General features: G+C 32.5%; 1 protein-coding gene across 1 annotated transcript; it reads left to right on the forward strand.

Moving 5' to 3' along the window:
- Positions 1 to 1,936: 1,936 nt before the first annotated feature.
- LOC126690883 (ras-related protein RABA4d) lies at positions 1,937 to 10,591 on the forward strand. The gene is made up of 2 exons (XM_050385998.1): positions 1,937 to 2,163; positions 10,147 to 10,591. Exons 1-2 carry the CDS (start codon positions 1,937 to 1,939, stop codon positions 10,589 to 10,591), a joined length of 672 nt encoding a protein of 223 aa, XP_050241955.1.
- Positions 10,592 to 14,983: the final 4,392 nt, after the last annotated feature.

Below are 14,983 nucleotides of genomic sequence, written 5' to 3' on the forward strand. Positions count from 1 at the left end.
CAGCCGCGAGTCTCTGTTTTCTTGAACACTCTTGAGCAATCTTCACTCTATCTCACTCACTACCCTTACAACAAACCCACCTAAATACAGGGTTACTAAATGCTGAATTACAAGCAAATTTGGCACGGAATAAAGCCAATTAGATGGTTGAATAAATTCAACCTTACAAACATGATGAATGGGAATGGTGAGTTTCGGATTTAATTGATTGGAGAGTGCACCAATGGGATAGGGAGAGGATTTACATGTTATTCAATCAATTTGATGCAGAGGCAATCCTTAGAGTTCCTTTGAGTAGGAGACAGGTGCAAGACAAGTTGATGTGGAAGTGTTGTCGCAATGCAAAGTACGCTGTTAAATCGGGGTATCATGTTGCTCGCATGCTAGCTGGAGGCACTAATGGAAGGGAAGAGAGCTCAAGACAGAGGGCAGATCATCGGATATGGAATCGGCTATGGCAACTCTGTGTACCTAGCAAAATTAAAGTTTTTGGATGGAGGGCTTGCCTTAATATTTTGCCATCAAAGGTGAACCTAGTTCGAAGACAAGTTTTGACAGAGGATAGGTGTGGAATATGTCAACTGTGTCCGGAAATTGTGATCCATGCAATGTAGGAATGTAGCACTGCTCAAGATGTTTGGGCTGGGTCTACTGCTCGAATATAGAAGTGTGGAGGAGAGAAGGATGATTTTTTGCAGCTTTTTCAATTTTTGATGGCCAAACTATCAAATGAGGGACTTGAGGCATTTCTAGTCCAAAGCTGGCTCATTTGGCATTGTTGGAATTCACTTTTACACGGAGGAAGTATGCAACATCCAGGGTAGCTAAATAAGAGAGCCACAGATTTTTTAAGGGAGTTCAGAGAAGCCTAAAGTTCACTTGCAGTAGGTTTGGTCTCCCCTGGAATTCTTCAAAATTGGAAGCCTCCACCGAGTCAGTTGTATAAGTTGAATTTTGATGTTGCTACATTTGCAAGTGGATCAAGGGTAGGAGTGGTGATTCACAATGCATCTAGGGAAGTTATGGCAGCTCTATCGGCAAGGGGTGCAACTGTGGCTGACAGTGAGGAGGCGTAAGCTTTGGCATGCTGGAAAGCAATGGAGTTTGCTATAGATATGGGGTTCTTGGAGTTGATTGTTGAAGGGGATAATTGGATGGTTATGAAAGCTGTTACCTCCACTACTCCAAATTGATCTTGTCTGGGGGTGATTTATGATGATATTGGTTGTCTAGCAGCAGGACTTCGTTGTGTGTCCTTTAGTTGTACTTGACATAGTGCCAATTCGGTGGCCCATTCCTTAGCTTGTTACGCTAATGTCCTAGATGAGGAAGTTGTGTGGTTGGAAGATTTGCCACCACCGGCTCGTGATGCTTTGTATTTTGATTCTACTTTTTTAAATGAAAGAAGTTTGATTGGGTTTTCAAAAAAAAAAAAAAAAAATGTTTAGAATGAGATTTTATTGCTTTTATTTTTTTTTTCTTGTACTAAAATAAAAAATCATACCCCATCAAAAAAAATAAATAAATAAATCATACATTTTCCAACTTCATGCATGTCATGTACCTGCGACACAACTAAATGTTTCTCATACTAAGAAAACGGTTAAATGGACCCCGCACAGGCCGTTGGCTTTCCCTGACTCTTTCCCATCCTTTTCCTCCAACTCTTCTCTCTTTCCATACAAAAAAATTACAACAACAGATTACAGATTACAGAGACACAAACACAAAGCACAAGAAACCTTGAAACAAATCCATGATCACATCCAAGTGGTCCAACGACTGCTGATCGAATCCAAATCCTAAATTTCAATACCCATTTTTCTTTTTCTTTCATACAGCATTTTCCATATATATATATATGGTATGTATTATATATGATTGATCTGAAAGGGTCATTACCTTTTTTTGAGAGGGATTTGATTGTGGTTTGAGGATGTCGAACTTGTACGGAGATTATAACCAGAAGATCGACTACGTGTTCAAGGTGGTGTTGATCGGAGACTCGGCCGTGGGAAAGACCCAGCTGCTGGCTCGTTTTGCCAGGAACGAGTTTAGTGTGGATTCTAAGGCCACTATTGGTGTCGAGTTCCAGACGAAGACACTCGTCATCGATAACAAGACCGTCAAGGCGCAGATCTGGGACACTGCTGGCCAAGAGAGGTGTGTCAATGCCATGCCTTTTTTTTTTTTTTTTAATAATCAAAATTTGTATATATGGTTATGTTGAAATCATTTTATTGATCTCCATAGACATTTTCTTTTTTGTAGTACTTGCACTAAGTTACAAACCTGGAATTGAGAATTGAATAGGACTGGATCTAATGTGCCTGGTAATGGATCAAGTGCGTTGTTCTAAGGCTTAAGGGATATGTTTGCTCAAAACAAAAAGATATGAAATTAATAGTAAGTTTTTTATTATTTTTTTATTTTTTAATTTAAGTAAACAGTAATATTTATTAGAACACACATGAAAATAATAATAGTGTTTTAAACTGGGTTTACAATACATTATATAACTAGAGTACTAACTACAAAAGGGTCTAATCTCATAAAATTTCGATTCTCTCATAAGCTTAAGTTACTAGAAAATTGTGAATCTAATCATCTATATCATATTTTCCTTAAAAAAAAAAATCATTTATATCATATACTATATAATAAAAATTGGGCTTAAAAACTATGATTGCACCAAGTGGCTTCACCAAATTATAGAAATTCTTTTAGATTTTTAGATTTAAAAAATATATATATATATATATATATATAATTTTTCTTCTTTTATAATTTCAAAGTTGATAAAAATCCTAATTTGATTACAATCCAAATTCTAGATATCAATTTTTTCCCTCTTTTCACGTGTGTGTGTGTGTGTGTGTTGTTCATTTTTTTTTATGGGATAGCTTTGTAACTATCCTACCTAAACTGCATTAAAAGAAACCCCTAAAAAAAACTACATCAAATTTTTTTTTTTTTAAATTAAACATACAATATGAAACGGAAGGCATAAGTTTGAGTTTAAGTTAAACTCTATCAACTAAAAAATTTTAGTCATTTTTTTAGATAGAAACATCACAACCTAATTGTTCTTATCAACTTTCTCAAAAAAAAAAAAAAAAAAAAAAAAAAAAAAAAGAGGAAGAAGAAGTTATTCTTATCAACTTTTTCTCTAATGTTTTATTAATTTTTTTAGATAAATACAAAAGCTTAATTGTGGATATGAATTTTTTTTTTAGAGACAATGAAGTAACACTACTACCACAAATATATAACACTACTACCACAAATATAATTTTATCAAGAAAAAAAAAATGTAATTACATAAAGAGTGTTTTATATGTAATAGGTTTTTCTTTATTCTTATCTTCTCCTTCTATAATATATCCTCTTCTCCTATAATATATATTTTCTTAGTGGAATAAAACTCACACCAAACTGTGAATCCTTGAATCCCCAAGGAAACATCTCTTCCTCTAGCTACACAGGTATGTATTTCTTTTCTTTTCCATTTTTTTCTTCACAAAGCTGCATTCTAATTCATGAGTAAGGAGCAATAAATTCGATGATAATAATAAATAGAGCCTTTAGGTAAATCTACAAATGTTATTTTCTTTGAGTGTATGTCTTTGGTATGTGTACGCATATATATTGCGTCTTATATTGTTTATAGGACCTTTTGCTTTCTATACTTTGTGTTGTCTAACTCTTATTACTCTTATTATGAGCTACAAGCCTAGAACTTCCATTTTATGAATTTGGAAGGGCAAAATTTTAAACTTTTTAAAGAAATGTAGATTCATATGTTGGCTTGCTTTCTAAATCATTAGTTATTTTCTTTTTATAAATAATTCTCATATATATATATATATATATATATAGAGAGAGAGAGAGAGAGAGAGAGAGAGAGAGAGAGAGAGACATGTTGTGGTGGTTACCTAATGATGTACAATATATTTTATTCAAACACACTACATATATTATGTATTAGGATAATTAATTTAGAGTTTCAAGTTTCTCACTACTTAATTAGTAGCGTATTTTATAAACAAACCCCCTTTTTTTACATTCATTTCTAATTAAAATAATTTTTTATTTTTATAATCTATATTTAACTTCAAAATATATTTTTTAATTTATGTATGATTTTTTTTATCAAGGCATTTAATTTACATATGATTTTTTTATTAAGTCGTGCATCACACGGGCATAATACTAGTATATATATAAAACCGAAACTTTTAAAACTCTTACAATTTTTTACGTCAGTACAATATTTAAATAAAATTATTTTTATTTAGTCCAAACTTAACAAGGAGTGAAACTCTATCTCTCTAACAAGTCCAATTTAAACTCAAACTCATCATTTTTTTTTTAAACAAAAAATTATCATTTTATTTAAATAAAATTATTTTTGTTTAGTCCAAACTTAATAAGGAATGAAACTCTATCTCTCTAACATGTCAAACTTAAACTCAAACTCATAATTTTTTTTAAACAAAATTATTTTTGTTTAATCCAAACTTAGCAAAGAGTGAAACTCTATCTCTCTAACAAGTCTAACTTAAAATCAAACTCAAACGTTGATAATTTATCTCAAAACTTGCAAGGTTAATCATGAACACTATAAAAGAAATGCAAACCCCAAATTTTTTTTTTTTTAAAGCCAAGTAGAGTTATGAGCTCTTCTTATGTTATTTTCTTCTCCTCTACTTTGTTTAATTTTTTTTTTCATGGTTTTCATGTATTTTTTTAAAAGTAATTTTCATAAACAAAATTATTTTCTTAAAAAATAATTTTATATTGAAATTGGTCTCTCTTTTTTCCCTCTTTATTATTATTATTCTACTTCACTAACGTGATATTTTATGATAGGGTGCAAACTATTCGAACTTATCAACTTATGTAGTCCTATTATTTTAGAAGATATGATCTAATTGTATTAGATTTATCTAAGGTTATGAGTTTTGTGTTTACCTAATAACTCCGGAGGTGGTGTCCTATGCTTACAATTGAAAATAGTAAAACTCAACAGTCAAAGTCCAAACTTAACAAGGAGTGAAATTCTATCTCTTTAATAAGTCTAACTTAAATTCAAACTCAAACGTTGATAATCATGAACACTATAAAAGCAGTGTAAACCCCAATATATATATTTTTTAAACTGATTAAAGGTATGAGCTCTTCTTTTGTTCTTTTCTTCTCCTCTATTTTGTTTTAAAAAAATTATTTTATGGTTTTTCATGTATTTTTTTAAAAAGTGATTTTCGTACACGAATCACCAAACCCTACGCCTATGATAGTATATGATTTATTTTCATCGTTTAAAGTTTAGACCTATTAAAATTTAAAACATATTACTTTATGGGTTCGTGCACTTTTTTCCCCCCTTATATTTGTGTTTTGAATAGTCATATATTTTTGAATTGTTTCAATAACTTATTCTTTATTTATATATCTTTATTTGGTGTTTTGGAAGTTTTAACACTGTTAGTTTTTACAATATTTGAACATGTTTTGTAGATTTCAATGACTATACCATGTATTATTCTTTTGAAGGTAATCAATTTTTCTTTTATACTTCTCTATTGTGTAATCATATACATTTTTTTTTTTCAAAAATTTATAGGAAGTAAATCTTATGATTCTTTAATATTTTTTGGTCATTCAAAAGTTTTAACATCTGAATTATCTTTTGATGGTAACACATCTTTCTCTTATATTTATCTGTTGTATATGTTTTATCTATAATTTGTAAGCTCTGAACTTTTGATTCCCTTTTAATAGTTATAGCTATGGATTATTCTTTTGAATGTAACTCAATCTTTTTCTTATATTTTTCTATTGTTTAGTCATATATATTTTGTTTTGTTTCAATAATTTCAAAGTAGTGGATTATCTGATTTTTAATATTTGAATTTTTGAGTTATTTTTTTGCAGTATTTGAAATTGTTTGACAAATTTTTTTGTAAGCCATTGCATGTTTAAGCAATGATTATTCATCAAATTGTAACACAAATTGAAGTCATACAAGAGCAAATCATGCAATGGTGTAATTTCTTAATCAATTTAAGATTTTATAAAATTATTTTAATCTACCTTACAAATAGGTAGGTTCCCATACATAGTACAGGTTATAGATTAGTCATATATATAAAACCGAAATCTCTGAAACTCTCACAATTTTCCATATCAGCACAATATTTAAATAAAATTATCATTTTATTTAAATAAAATTATTTTTGTTTAGTCCAAACTTAACAAGGAGTGAAACTCTATTTCTTTAACAAGTCCAACTTAAACTCAAACTCATCATTATCATTTAAAAAAAAATAAAATGATTTTTGTTAAATCCAAACTTAATAAGAAGTGAAACTCTATCTTTCTAGCAAGTCCAACTTAAACTCAAACTCAAACATTGATAATTTATCTCCAAATTTGCAAGGTTAATCATGAACACTATAAAAGCAAAACAAACCCCAATATTATTATTATTATTATTTTTAAGCTGAGTAGAGGTATGAGCTCTTCTTATGTTATTTTCTTCTCCTCTACTTTGTTTAAAAAAAAAAAAATTTATTTTATGGTTTTTCATGTATTTTTTAAAAAGTAATTTTTGTACATTTACCACCAAACTCTCTTTAGCCGTTTTTTACAAGATAAAAAACTTGCAATAATTGAAATTATTCTTTCAAATGTTACCCATTTTTCTCTTATATTTCTCTATTATTTAGTCATACATGTTTTGTTTTGTTTCAATAATTTCTAAGCAGCGACTTATCTGATTCTTTAATATTTTTTGGCCTTTCAGAAGTTTTAATATCTGAATTTTTAAGTTATTTTTTTGCAGTAATTTTTTTTAAGCCATTTCATGTTCAAGTAATGAATTCTTCATCAAATTGTAACACAAATTAAAGTCATATAAGAGCAAATCATACAATGGTGTAGTTTCTTAAATTTTTTATAAAATTATTTTAATCTACCTCACAAATAGATAGGTTCCCGTGCATAGTACAGATTAGCGACTAGTTTAACTATAATTCTAATGCTTTGCTTCCTGTGTAGGTCCAAACTTTTCCTTAATAAATAGAGTCCAACATGTTAGATTTTTAATATTTTAAATGAGAGTTAAGGATTGCCAATTCTAACTCAGGACCTCTTATTCTTTTCTTCTTTCTTTTTTTTTGAGAAACATGACCTCTTATTCTAATACTACATAAATTACTAATTCTAGAAAAAGTTTTAAGTTGTTAATAAATAGTGAATTTAATCATTTAACCATAGATCTAACAATAACTACTTAATTTTGGCATTCTATGAGTGGTGAATTGATTGATCTCTGCTTAACTTAAATTTGGGTTTTTTAAATAGCGGTTTACTCAATAAGCTACGTCTAGGAATGGGTTGTTTGGGTTGAGGAAGATGTTTCAACAGATCAAGGTATTATTAAGTTATAGTTTATTTTTGAGTGGTCTTCCTCATCAATTTAATGCTCTTTATTGAACATTTATTTATCTTGCTTATTAAGATGTATACCACTTTGGTGTCCGAGGATCTTTTGTCATTGATAAATGTTGTTTAAATTTCCACCCAGTAGAAACTAAAACCAACGGCTACTTTTGTTATTGGTGATAAGTACTACCAGAGTTACGTATTAGACTATTTTGCGTAGATTTAGTGTCTTAGAAAGTAGCTTCAGAAAGTGATCTATAAGTTACATTGTCTGTGGGCTTCACTTTAGCTATTGCCAATTGGAATGTGAGCAATATATTTTTGTTTAGATGATATTTTTGTTTGCAAGTCTGGAGTTTATGAATTCTATACACAATCGTGACATTTCTTTGATACTACTTGCTTGGAAAAAAAAAAAAAAAAAACTGGGGTGATGCGAATCCTGAGGTACTTAGGATACTCTACAAGTCATGGCAACATGCTTGAGAGATCCCTAAATAAACGCATGGCGCACCAGCTGATTCTATTATACAACTCAAATAGCTGAATCTTTGCTTGTCAACCTGCTGGCATTATCACCAATATCAGCTTATTACAAAAGAATTGCAGTTTTCTCCTTTATATCAATCTTCCAAAAAGATTGAATCTTGGCTTGAGAGATCCCTAAATATATATGCATGGCGCACCAGCTGACTCTATTATACAACTCAAATAGCTGAATCTTTGCTTGTCAACCTGTTATCACCAATATCAGCTTATTACAAAAGAATTGCACTGTTTTCTCCTCTCTATCAATCTTTCAAAAAGCACAGCAATTCTTTCTCTTCCATCTTTTAATGTCATACGTCTTACCACTTCTGTTCCATGAAAGCTAATCTGGTTCTAATTACCCTTCTCGCTTCATATTATCTTTTACTAGAATATGAAATCTCTTCATTATTAAACACTGCCCTGTTTCCTGTGATACAATTTATTACTTTTGCTTTGAAAGCTCTAATTGTATCTGGGATGCATCAGCTGACCTGCATTATTAGCCGAGAAGTTGACTTGGTTAGATCACACTACCCACAACCTTGCCAACACTACAGTTCACCTGTCTAATTGACCTGAAGTAATGTTTTCTTGTGTAGCCTGTATCTTCACATCTTAGAAAATTTCTTGCTTGGACCTTAAACAAAAGTCCCTGGGAATAATTTCAAGAGAAAGTCAACCTTAAACCTCAGATTAATGTATTTGTTAGATTTCGCCTTTCCATTCCTCTAACAATAGCAAAGCTCAATGGACAAACTATGAACTCTTATTAAGAATACTTTGCCTTGACATTTGAGTGATCTGACTGAAATTCTTTCTATTTCAACTACCGACCTTTTTGTATTTTGCTTCTGTCCAATGTAATTATTTTCCTCTGAACTTGAACGGTTACAGACTGGGAAGTCCTGCTTACATAAATTATTCATTTTTAGCTTAGTTTTCGTATGCTCTCCAATCCAAAATTCCCTTGCTTTTTCTTATAGGAAAATTTTTCCAGTTGGAAGAATTTTATCTTATGTTATATTGAGATGTTATACTCACAATTGGAGAAAGATATAACAATGATCTTCTAACTAGATAACTTACCACGTTATAATGGATTGGAGTCCATCAATTCAGCGTCACTGAAATACTTGGTTTGTCAATTTTGTCATATTAGCTAGTTCAAATTAATTTCTGTCTATAATGTCGGTTTATTCTTTTTGCTGCTTAATTTCTTCTTGTTCTTGGATTTCATATGCATGAAGAGAGTGTGCGTTTACATATATACTGGTAATTGGAGTGATTGGATAATGTAAATTTATCTACACATTTATGAGTGATTGGATAACTGATGTAGAATATTGTAATGAAGGTGAATGTTGAAATTTCCCACACACTCACCTTCACCCAATCACCCAACCCACCCCACCTCCCACCCCCCCCCCCCCCCCCCCAACACACACACACACAGTATATTATTTTGTTTTTAAGTTAAAGAAAGCTCGCCTTTTATTTTATTTCGAACTGTATATTGTATCACTGGAAAACTGGGTATGAAATTCTTTGAATTTCAATTATTGTGATCCAATATTGTTATATCTTATGAATATTTTGAGTGAAAGAAAGCTAGTCATTTATTTTTATTTCAAACTGTATATTGTATCACTGGAAAACTGGCTGGATATGTGTATCAAATTGTTTGAATTTCAATTATTTTGATCCAATATTTTCATTCTAATACATACACACATCATCCAAAAATTTGGATGCTAAAATGTACTTTTTTTTTTTAATTGTCTATACTTGCCGGCTCATAATAGATTGGAGTGATTTGGAATCTGAAAGCAGCAACTTTGACGAATAGTGCTTTTTCCTTTTTTATTTCTGTTGGGAAGGATGAGCTTGTTTGGAGAACCTTAGTCAGAGCCACCTTATGTGCCAAGCATTAGATAGTATACTAGCATAAAACCTTTATAGTTAATTGTGCATGACCAAAACCTTTTCTGCTCCTGGTTCATATTTGCTTGAGCTTACGTACTTCAGTTGGATATAAAACTCCCTAATCAGGGTGTAATTCAGAGACAACCCCAACCCCCGGCCTTGTTCATTGCAAGCTCTAACATGGTTTCTGCTATAAGAAATTATAGACTTCTAAAGCTTTTATTTTCCCTGTCCTTCTTGTAGGTACAGAGCAGTTACAAGTGCATACTACCGAGGTGCAGTTGGGGCTATGTTAGTATATGACATGACTAAGCGTCAATCATTTGACCACATGGCAAGATGGTTGGAGGAACTGAGGGGGCAGGCTGATAAGAACATCATTATTATGCTCATCGGCAACAAGTGTGATTTGGGCAGTCTTCGAGCAGTGCCAACTGAGGATGCCCAGGAGTTTGCTCAAAGAGAGAATTTATTCTTTATGGAGACATCAGCTCTGGAGGCCACTAATGTTGAAACTGCATTTTTTACTATTCTAACAGAGATATACCGAATCATCAGTAAAAAGATCCTTGCTACCAATGATGACGCAGATTCCAATGGGGTTTCAGGGCTTCTCAAGGGAACCAAGATCATAGTTCCTAACCAAGATCAGGACTCTAGTAGGAAGGGCTGCTGCTTTTCCTCCTAATTTAGCTTTTACTTCTTTGTCATTTTATTTGTTGCTTTATTTATTTGATATATTTTCATTTAGGATACATTTATTTCAACAAAAGTACCAATTTTGTAGGAAGACAATATCCATGTTGTTGGGTGAGTACATCAGTTCCTTTGTTTAGACAATAGATTTGTTACTACAAAGTTCCAATTCCTTGGACATTGAATTCAATTTTGGCTCCCATTGAACAGAGAAATGCCTTTCTCCATTTTTTTCCTTTGTACTCTCTCTTTGGGTTATTTGTTAGGTTCTAAAATTTAGGATTTTATGTATTTAGAACTCTAATGTGTATTGTTGGTAAACCATGATCAAAACAATGTGTTTAGAAGTGTTTAAAGCTAGCTCAAAGTTGTGTGTCAATGTAAAGTTGGAATCGAGTTAAAGCAGGAAGCATTGTGCCTTTCGGTCTGGCTTGATCGATCGAAAGACAGGCTCGACCGATCGAAGCTCGGGCAGAATGCTTTTCTGCAGATTCGTCCAACTCAGCCCTAGTTGTTTTAAAACGTTTTTAGGGTTTCTTATTTGTCCTAAGTATAAAAGGCAAACCCTAGCCACGTTTTAGTGTTACTCATATTTGCGGTTTGTGTAAATCTCTTGTGAGATCTAGAGGAGCTTTCCTTTACACAAACTTAGGGTTTTCAAGGAGAAGATTTATCTACGCCTTGATGATCAATTCAGTTGCTGCCATTAAAGCTTAAAGAATACACAAGCGGGTGTGCTTGTAGCTGGTGGTGAATCCAAGAAAGAAGGAGTCCGTGGATTCGGAGCTTGCACGTGGTCGTGTCAGTAAGTTCTACTGGTTGGTAGCAATAAGAAGTTGAGCGTGGGGGCTTGTAAGTCTTATTGTATGAACTTCGATTCTTTCAAGATAGTGGATTCAAGTTTACCTTGAGGATAGCTAGGTCAAATCCTCCCCAGGTTTTTACCGGTTTGGTTTCCTGAGTGATCATATCATTGTTTTATTTATTTTCCGCTGCTTTGCATGATTTGATCTTTTATATTGTGATAACCTAGACTTGTTTAATTGGACTAAGTAACAACTTGGCTAATTACCTACGTTTAATCAATTGTTTAAGGGGTCTAAAAACTATCATTATTAATGGAAAATTTTGGTTTTCCTCCCAATACAATACTGTTGCTTACTTGCTTAGATCAACACATACAATGCAAAGAGTTTTCAAGAATTCTTTTGGACATATTCCCTTCAATGTAATTGACTTTCTAATTATATAACTAATTGGAATATAGCTTAAAATCTGCAAGAAAATGGGTGAATGTTCAACTGGGATTATACTCCACTATGGAAGAAAATGTGGCTATTAAAGCTCCTTGCTAAGGTCAAAATTTTTACTTGGAGAGCTTGTATGAATGGGCTGCCGACTTACTGAATTTGGGAAAAAGATGGGTTAGCATTGATGCAATATGCCATTTATGTGGGAAAGATTTTGAAAGCACCACTCATGCATTGATACGATGTAGTAAGGCTTAGGAAGTGTGGTGGAATTGGCAGACCTGCCCAATAAATCTAGGAGATGGAAACCTTGACATCTTAGATGCTACTTTGAGAATTCTGGAGGCAGCGGCATTCCTCAGGACTTGGAAACCTTCTTTGTCACTGTTGGGTTGATTTGGTACAATAGAAACCAAGTAATACATGAGTCTCCTTGTCTCTCATCTTCTCAGATTTGGGGGTTTGCTCAGCAGCTTCAAGGTGATTATAAGGGAGCTATTACTGCAAACTTTATCAAAAAGCAACCTAGTGATGGGGCAACATCTGAGGATGGCAGTCCTTCTAGTATGAGTTCCGCCACTTAAATAATGCTCTTAAGTGCAAGATTGTTGTGAAGTAATAACTTGGTAAGTCCGAGGTTGAATTCATAGGAAAAGGGGAAATGATTAGCAAACCACAACAGAATAAAACTAAAATAATAGAGTTTAATTGAAGAGATTTTTGATGGTTTAGTGAAGGTAATTTAAATTGAGAGAAAATAACAATATATTAAGGTGCTAAGGTTTAGGGATCCATACACAACACATTTATTTGTAGTCTTAACAATATTTATTTTATAACTCAACTAAAATTCATACGAAAGATGATCTTAGTCGGATGATTTAACAATAAAAACTCAAGAATTAATTGTCTAAGGTAGTTTCATGAAATTGATCGATTTTAGGCAAAACAAAACTAGTGAATTAGTTCGTAGGGAATACTAAGCATTTGACGTCCCCAGAGTCTATGATAAATCAAAAAATTATACTGAATTAAACGCTTTTCTAAATGAGTAAATCAATCACAAACATAAAAGCATAAGCATTAAAACCAATAAATAATTGTTAAGAGCATACCAATGAACGGTTGGGTCCACCCCTTGCCTTAACAAGGCTTCTAGCAAACCATAACACAAATAAAACTCTAAAAACTGTAGAGAAACTTTAAGAAGACCTAAATTATGTTCTATGGCAGCTCTCTCTTGAATTTTGCTCTAAAGAGCCTTTAAATAGGTCAATGAATCCTATTACAAGTTGAATTCCCGTTTGGAGAAAATCTCAGGTTTTTAGACTTCACTTAACCGACATTTTCAGCCCATTTAACTTCAGTATTTGGACTTTTGGTAAACTAAATAGTTTTATCCCTTTAAGTTAGCTTTCCAGACCAACTTGAATCATCTAGATTGAACATCTGAGCAGAAAGTTATGCTCCAAATACTAACTGGTGTGCAGGTTGGAATCCTAATCTGAATTAAACTTGGATTTGGTGCAAATTTCCTTTGATTCCTTGCTCTAATTGGACTTGAATTTAATTGGGTTGGCCTTCTTTGACTTCATCATGGCCCTTGTAAAAGTAAAGTCTATTAGCTTTCTTCTTTGCACAAATCCATTTATTTAATTTCATTATCCTACAAAAGACAAATTCACGCATTAAAATTCAATTAAGCACAAAATTGATTATTTAGTATTATTCCAAAACCAACTGTAAAATGTATGAATTAACTCAAAATAATTATGATAATGCTTTTTAATAATGATATAAATATGCAAAATTAAGCTATTATTAGTGAGATTGGTGATCTGTGACTGCAGAGGCGTGATGGTGGCAGCAAGAAGCAATATGTTGGCTGCTAGGTAAGATGTGGAGGTAACTGAAGCTCTTGCTATTGAGGAAGGGATCCTTTTGGTTCATGATATGATGCTATCTCAGGTCATTATAGAGTCTGACCGTCTAGCTGTTGTCCAAGCTACGAATTCAAGATCATTCCATGGAGGTATGGGCCCTCTTATTCAAGGAGCACATAGTTTATTGAGTTAGTTTAGCAGTTGGAAAGTAGAAGATCAGAAAAGGGAATACAATACAACAAAGTGGCACATGAGTTAGCTCAGTTTGCTAGAAATACTAGGATGTCCCAGACATGGATAGGAACTGAGCCCCTTATGCAGTTATGCTACACCATCTTCTTTTAATTGATAGAGCTAAATGTTAGGGGAGGCTCTAGTACTCTGCTTCTTCTCTTTGTTGTAACTCAATTTCAGCTATTTTAATGGAAGCATATCAGGTTTCATTCCCAAAAAAAAAATTAGCATTTAGCAGTAGCATTGAGTCGAATAGTAAATTCTAGTGAAACTAAAAATTGAGCAATTTTGGCCAAATATCTTGTTCAGCTCTTTATTCATTGACTTAGTCGAATAGTAAATGTCATGCACTATGAGCAATTCTTTATTCATCGACCCATTTTGTTTAAATAATATATATATATATATATATATATATATATATATATATTACTGTGAAGTTAGAAATATATTGAAAAAGGGACTGAAGCTCAAGATTACAAAAAGGCTGAAGATACTAGAAGACAGCCAGCCCTCAAAAATACAACATATAGATTGTAAAAAAGCAAAAGAAAAACTATAAAACCTTGGCAAAGCTACAATAAGTGTGCGTTTGACTCTAGCTTTAAAAATCATCTTATTTTACTATTCAGTTTATTTTTGCTACTATTTATAGGCCCCACTGCACTTTTTGGTACTATTCATGAGTCATACTGTACTATTTTAGCTAACTTTTATCTTTATCTACAATTCTTTCAGCAAATAGTTTTCAGTTTCAGCAAAATAAGCGAATTCCAAACAGACCCTAAGTATTGGATTTTTCTACTTGAGGTAGAAAAGCTAGCACGCTCAGGTGCTCGTGGCTGAGTAGTGTTATTATTTAGCCTTTGATAGTCCTGTAATAGTGATGTGGCTACTTGGAGAATGTCGCTTGGATGAGACTGTGATTCTGTGAAGCTTCAAAATGAAAACGGTTCCTCGCATTCCAAATGGACCAAGCAACCATTGCCTAGAGCTCCATTTCTATCCCTGTAAGTT

This window comes from Quercus robur, chromosome 7 (genome assembly GCF_932294415.1).
Source record: "Quercus robur chromosome 7, dhQueRobu3.1, whole genome shotgun sequence".
Classification (NCBI taxonomy): Eukaryota; Viridiplantae; Streptophyta; class Magnoliopsida; order Fagales; family Fagaceae; genus Quercus; species Quercus robur.

What these genes read in the sequence shown, in the direction of transcription:
- LOC126690883 (XM_050385998.1), top strand. Translation starts at nt 1,937, where the DNA reads ATGTCGAACTTGTACGGAGATTATAACCAGAAGATCGACTACGTGTTC. An exon ending in GACACTGCTGGCCAAGAGAG is followed by an intron (nt 2,164 to 10,146) that starts GTGTGTCAATGC and finishes TCCTTCTTGTAG; the next exon opens with GTACAGAGCAGTTACAAGTG.